Source organism: Lissotriton helveticus, chromosome 7 (genome assembly GCF_964261635.1).
Source record: "Lissotriton helveticus chromosome 7, aLisHel1.1, whole genome shotgun sequence".
NCBI classification, from domain to species: Eukaryota; Metazoa; Chordata; class Amphibia; order Caudata; family Salamandridae; genus Lissotriton; species Lissotriton helveticus.
In genome coordinates this window covers 1,879,579,367-1,879,585,544 of record NC_136068.1, presented here as the reverse complement: position 1 = coordinate 1,879,585,544, position 6,178 = coordinate 1,879,579,367, and the positions used below count along the sequence as shown (strand labels likewise).

At 49.8% G+C, this 6,178-nt stretch overlaps 1 protein-coding gene across 1 annotated transcript; it reads left to right on the top strand.

Annotated features, from left to right (window-relative positions):
* Window positions 1-232: 232 nt before the first annotated feature.
* LOC144767818 (uncharacterized) lies at window positions 233-5,498 on the top strand. Its single transcript, XM_078651195.1, has 2 exons — window positions 233-997; window positions 4,495-5,498. The coding sequence occupies exons 1-2, from the start codon at window positions 256-258 to the stop codon at window positions 5,094-5,096; spliced, it is 1,344 nt and encodes a 447-aa protein (XP_078507321.1). The 5' UTR covers window positions 233-255; the 3' UTR covers window positions 5,097-5,498.
* Window positions 5,499-6,178: the final 680 nt, after the last annotated feature.

The following is a 6,178-nucleotide window of genomic DNA, read 5'->3' as shown; positions in this document are numbered from 1 at the left end:
GGGGGTTTCTCAAGTACGTTGTTGGAGCGTGAGGGGTTTTCCAGGCAGGTGAGTGGTGAGTCTGTACATGGGGATGCTGGAGGTCCTTATCTTATGTTCGGTTCTCCTGGATGGGAGCATTTTGGTACAGCAGGTTTGGCGCAGCGGGGTTTTCACAAGGATATTGGGGTCCATGCGAGGGGTGTGGGGGTACCTTTGCAGACCTCTTCTTCGGTGGCGGCGGGCGCTAACTTGGATGTCAGTGACGAGGAGGAGATGATAGGCGACTCTCCGGTTAGGGGAGTGCCATTGAAGGGTTGCATTAGGGGACGTTCTTTGGAGAGGTGCCAGGGGTCGCTTGTTGATGATGATTTGCGGAGGTCAAGGTCTGTTTCGAGTGTTGCTTTTAGGGACCCTAGCACACCAGTCCAAACTTTTTCTTTTCAGGATAGGAATAGGTGTGGAGGTCCAGACTTGGCAGGGCGCGGTCCAGTCCCATCACGCCAAGGGGAAGTGAGGAGAGTGCCTAGCGCGGCCCTCTCTGTTCCAACGAGGGATCCCGCCGCGGCCAGCACACGAGGGTCTGGCGTGACCCCGCTGGCCCCAACGAGTAGCAGGTATAGGTGGCAGGCCTTGCCGGCGGCTAAGGAGCTGCAGAGTCAACGCGCAGGGAGGTACGGGCGTGTACAGCCTGCTCCCCCTCCTGGAGTTTCAAAATCATTTAAATGTACAGTGGTTGATACCGGGTTGGGTAAGACCCGTGATGATTTGTTGCACACTAGTGCCGATTCAGTAGTGTTGGACTACGACGAAGAGAGTCCTGAAGAAGGTGAAGTGCGGGATCAGGAAAGGGGGGTGCCCTCTCATGTTTCTTCTAGTGTGTTACAGGCTCCAGTGGTCCAAAGTCAAGTGCAAGGGAGAAGAGAGCACGGCCCATCGGTTAGGGCGCCTCGCCGACCGGATGCATTGACCTCGGAGACACGGGCGGAGCCATCGAGAGTGGTCTCTCTTTTGCCAGGTGAGCAATCAGCCACACAGGCCAAACCTAAAATGGTGTCTGTGGGTACCGGTGGTGAAACTGAAGTGATTAGTAGTGATGGCCGTCTGGTCAAAGGTCGATATGTAAAAGACACAGCAGTTGGTACAGATGATGTGGTAGACATTCAGAACACAGTGGTAGGTCATGTTATGGCTGGTGCTTCCAGCAAGGTTAAAGAGCCTGTGGCCAGTAAAGAACTAAAAATCAAGAAAATGCCTTACATGGGGGTTACGAAACCGTTAGGTGCTCATCTCATGTTAAGTACAAAGGAACGAATTTGGAATGGTGAGTATGTGGAACTACTGAAGCTACTCCACAGGGAAGTCCGGTCTAAAGAAGGGTCTAAGGAGGAGGAGTTTGAGCTGGCTAAACGCCCCAGAGTGCCTTTAACTATTGAAAATTGGACAGCTGCATTTTTGATTTATGCTAGTGTATATTGCGAAAGGTTCCCTGAGCGCAGCGTGTCCCTTTTTAAATACATGGACGTCATTCGCAAGGCCCAGATCACCGGGGGTGGTTTTGCTTGGTCTCAATATGATGAGGAATTTAGGGCCAGAATGGCTTGGGACCCGGAAGCTAAGTGGGGGGAGATAGATAATGACTTGTGGCAACACACAATGGGGTCAGCGTCAGGGGGGAAAACCATTTTCACGGCAAGTGGTTTGCCGTTAGTTTATCGGCCCTTTCAGGGGAAGCCCACCCGGGGAGGGGTGGGGGCCACTGCAACCTTGTACTCAGGGTCTGGTTTCTGTTGGGAATTTAATAGGGGCTCCTGTACCAGGGAGTATTGTAAATTTAAACATGAATGCTCGGGTTGTGGTAAGAAACACCCGTTGTCCAAGTGTTGGAACAGTCAGCCATCGGATGGTACACAGGGAAAGCAAACAGTTTCAGGAACATCAACTACGACTTCACAGTTTTCAGGAGGAAGGGGATACAGAGGTGCTAAGGGTGCTGGGTCCAAGGGCTCGTACGCCAGTTAATTTAGAAAGGCTGCGCATTGCCCTCCATGGTTTCGAAGATCAGTCAGCAAAAGTTACACTGTTGGAAGGTTTTCAGTTTGGGTTCCGACTCGGTTACTTAGGTGCTAGGGACCGGAGGTGGTCTGCCAATTTAAAATCAGCTTCTGAACATGCCACAGTGGTACAAGACAAACTTACTAAGGAAGTACATGAAGGGAGGATGGCTGGCCCGTTTCACGATTGGCCGATCCATAACTTGATTGTTTCACCGGTTGGAGTTGTCCCGAAGAAAGAACCGGGACAGTTTCGCCTGATTCAACATTTGTCATGGCCTGAAGGGTCGTCTGTTAATGATTTCATTGACCCAGAGGCAGTGTCTGTCTCTTACTCTTCGGTTGACGTGGCCATGTCACTTGTTGTGACAGCGGGCGCAGCCGCTGAGATGGCTAAGTGTGACATCAAGTCTGCTTTTCGGCTATTGCCTGTCCACCCGGACGATTGGAGCCTTTTAGGTATTCAGTTCAATGGTAAGTGGTACGTGGACAAGGCTTTGCCGATGGGCTGCTCCATATCATGTGCCTTGTTTGAGTGTTTTAGTACTTTTCTGCAATGGTATTTTTCCCATCAGTCCGGTCATACCCTGGTAACTCACTATCTCGATGATTTTTTCTTTGTTGGATCCCCGGGCTCCGCGGAGTGCCAGAAGGCTCTGGACACATTCCAAGGGCTCATGGAGGATTTGGGAGTTCCTTTGGCTCCCGAGAAAACACTGGGCCCTGCCACTGTCCTATCCTTTTTGGGTATTGAAATTGACTCTGTGAGTATGTCTGCTCGACTGCCGGAAGACAAAAGGGTCAACATGATTGAATTACTGGATGTGATGTTGTCAAAGAGAAAAGTGTTGGTGAAAGAGATTCAAGTGCTTTTGGGTCATTTGAATTTTGCCTGCAGAGTGGTGAGAGCGGGCAGGACCTTTTGTAGGAGACTGGGCAGGGCTTTGGCAGGTCATCATTTGCCCCACCATCGTGTTCGTCTGTCTGCTGGTGTCAAGGAGGATTTGAGAATGTGGAAGTTTTTTCTGAACTCCTTCAATGGTGTCCCCTTGGTCAGAGAGGTTGACTTTCAGTGGGATGTACAAATGTTTTCGGATGCTGCTGGCAGTGATGGTTTTGGGCTCTTTTGGAATGGCAAATGGTGTGCAGAACGTTGGCCTGATGAATGGTTGAATGGAGGTCGCAGCATCACTTTTCTGGAACTGTTCCCCTTATTGGTCGCCTTGACATTGTGGGGGGAGGAATTGGCGCACAAGAAAGTGCTGTTTCGTGTGGATAACATGGCGGTGGTGGAGATAGTGAATCGCCAATCGGCCAGGGACGGACAGGTGTTGAAACTTATGAGAGTTTTTGTTCTTGGTTGTTTGAAACACGATATTCATTTTCGTGCGTTGCACATTCCTGGTGTGGACAATGACATTGCGGATGCTCTGTCTCGTTCACAGTGGGAGAGATTCCGTGGTCTGGCGAAGGATGCGGACAGATCCCCGACTCCGATGCCGAGTCATCTGTGGCACGTCGGCGAGGTCGGGTCGTTCAATTGGTGGTAGGTTCTCTGTCTGTGTCCACGCGTTCTGCGTATTCCCTTGCGTGGAAGGAATTTCTGGAATCTGGTGCTGTCAGAAGGGAGGATCTGTCGAGTCGGTCGGATGATGTGGTCAACTTTATACTGGACCTCATGGATAAGGGTTTGACCAAAGTAACCATTGCTGGGAAACTGGCGGGGATTGCTTTCATGGGGAAGTTGTGGTGGGGCTATCCTCCATCTGCGGGGGAAATTGGTAGAAGGATGCTTGAGGGATGGGCCAGGGAGCAAGGGCACATTGGTAGATCCAGAGCCCCTATATCTTGGCAAGTTCTGGCCAGGTTAATTACGGTTTTGCCTTTAGTTTGTTCAGATGATTTTGAGGCATGTCTTTTCTCTATGTTGATGGCTTTCATGTTTTTTGGTGCTTTCAGGGTATCTGAGTTGTTGGGTTCAAAGTATAAGTGTGGATTGTTTTGGAAGGACGTTTTCTGTTATGATGAGGGAGTTCATGTATGGTTGGCCAGTTCTAAAACGGATCAGACGGGGAAGGGGAAAGGTGTATGGTTACAGGCATGTGCTCCGAAGCTTACTTGCCCTCTACTGCTTGCGCGGCGCTGGCGTTCCTTGTGTGGGGGTGGCGATGAAGTCCTGGTTTTCCAACATATCACTGGCACCCCTGTAACACCTTATCAATTACGTATGGTTTTGCGCAAAGCGCTACAGCACATAGGTCTCGATGGCAATATTTATGGGACTCACTCTTTCAGAATAGGTGCTGCCACTGAAGCTTTTCACAGGAATTGGTCTGAAAGGGATATTAAGCGATTGGGGCGCTGGTCTTCTAACTGTTTCCAGCGTTACGTGAGGAGCTCGGCGGAGGAGGCGCATGCGTCATCCTCCTTCACAGGATTTTAACTCTTTTTTCTTTTTCAGGATCCGTTGCTGGACCTCGCTCCTCGGTGGTAACGGTCTGGATAGTGGGGCATTCATTTGTCAAGTGGGCCAGAGTCCAGGCGGCGAGGAGTTACTTTGGAGATCTACTTGGTTTCAATGATCGAATGTTTAACGTTCTTTGGAAGGGTAAAGGTGGGATGCTCTGGAGAGAGTTGATCCCTTGTTTGAACAACAACATGGTGGGCGGTGTCTGCCCGGATATTTTAGTTATTCATTTGGGAGAAAATGACCTATGTGCAACGAAAGGTGTAGTCTTGCTGCGAGCTATGAAACGAGATTTAGGCCTCATTAAGGAACGATGGGCTGGGTGTCACGTTTTTTGGACAGAGTTGATTCCTCGCAGGATATGGAGGGGAGCGGTGAATCCCAGGGCTGTCGATCGGGCTAGGAAGAAAGTGAATTCGGAGGTGTCTCGTTGCTGTAGGAGCCTTGGTTTCAGTAGGATTTCACACAGGGACATTAAGTTTGAGGCTGTTGAGTTCTTTAGGGATGATGGAGTTCATCTGTCCCGGGTGGGCATGGAACTTTACTTGTTGGAGATTCGTGAGGTTTTAGCCCGGGCTTTGGCCATGCAGCGTTGATTTTCTGGTTGTCTTTCGCTTTGCGGTTGGGGGGCAGAAAGGGAGGCGTTGCTTCCCCCGCCTACCTTTCTGGGTGGCGGTGCTTTTGGGTATCATTACGGTTTTTAGGCAGATTGCTGGTTGAGTATTAGTTCAAGTATTTCTTTGACAAGTGCTGGGGTATGTTGGTCATGGTTTGACCGTTCAGTTTTGTGAGGGGGGGGTATCTGCAGGAGTGCAGGGTCAGGCAGGGTTTATGGTTATGGAGGACCTGACCGTTGTTATTGTAATTGTGGTTGGACGAATAAAGTTTTAACGATGACGTATGTTTGTTTAATGACGAAATGTTTTATTGATGATGTAATTTTATTGATGACGTAATGTTATAATGCTGTTATATTTTTATTGATGTATTGTTGGGAGCGGGAGGGCTCAAATGTTTTAGGGGTGGGGGAGGGTCCGGGGGGCTGAATTTGTAGTTATTTAATTATTTAGTGAGGTTTAGTTTTGTAAGGCGTTGCCAAGGTTTGTGTTTGTAATGTGCACCTGTGTCTTAATAAAGCGGCCTTTTACACACACAAACAACTTTTGGTCTACTTTTCTCCCACCCCTCGCCCTCTCTCCCAAGGGGGGCTTGGGGGAGGGAGCCGACCGCCGGGAGGTCTCCTCCCCCGGGCGGTTTGGGAGAGCTGCGAGGGGTGTCCCTTTAAGAGGGACAGAAGTTTCCAGAATTGGGCTGGTCCAGTAGGACCAGCATAGCCCAATTATAAACCCCCCGCCCACTGCCTACCAGCCACCATTTTAGGTTTGGTGACCTGGTGGCTAGGTGGGCTCATAGCTTTTTGTCCCACCCTCCCTCCCTCAATTTTTCGCTTTAAATGCTCCGCTTTTCCCCTCGCTGCTCAGTTTTTTCCCCATTTTTTGGGCGTTTTTTGCCCCTATTTTCTTTTTTAAGTAAAAGGCTGTTTTGTGGGCTACCGGTGTGCAGGGGTTGTTTCTCTTGTATTTGTATCCGTCGCTAGACACAGGTGCTGTGCGGTGCTTTTGGGTATCATTACGGTTTTTAGGCAGATTGCTGGTTGAGTATTAGTTCAAGTATTTCT

Bases quoted from the DNA above. Each gene is read 5' to 3' on its own strand.
- LOC144767818 (XM_078651195.1), top strand. From the start codon at position 256: ATGATAGGCGACTCTCCGGTTAGGGGAGTGCCATTGAAGGGTTGCATT. The intron at 998-4,494 runs GTGAGCAATCAG...TTTCTTTTTCAG, and splicing joins AGTGGTCTCTCTTTTGCCAG to GATCCGTTGCTGGACCTCGC.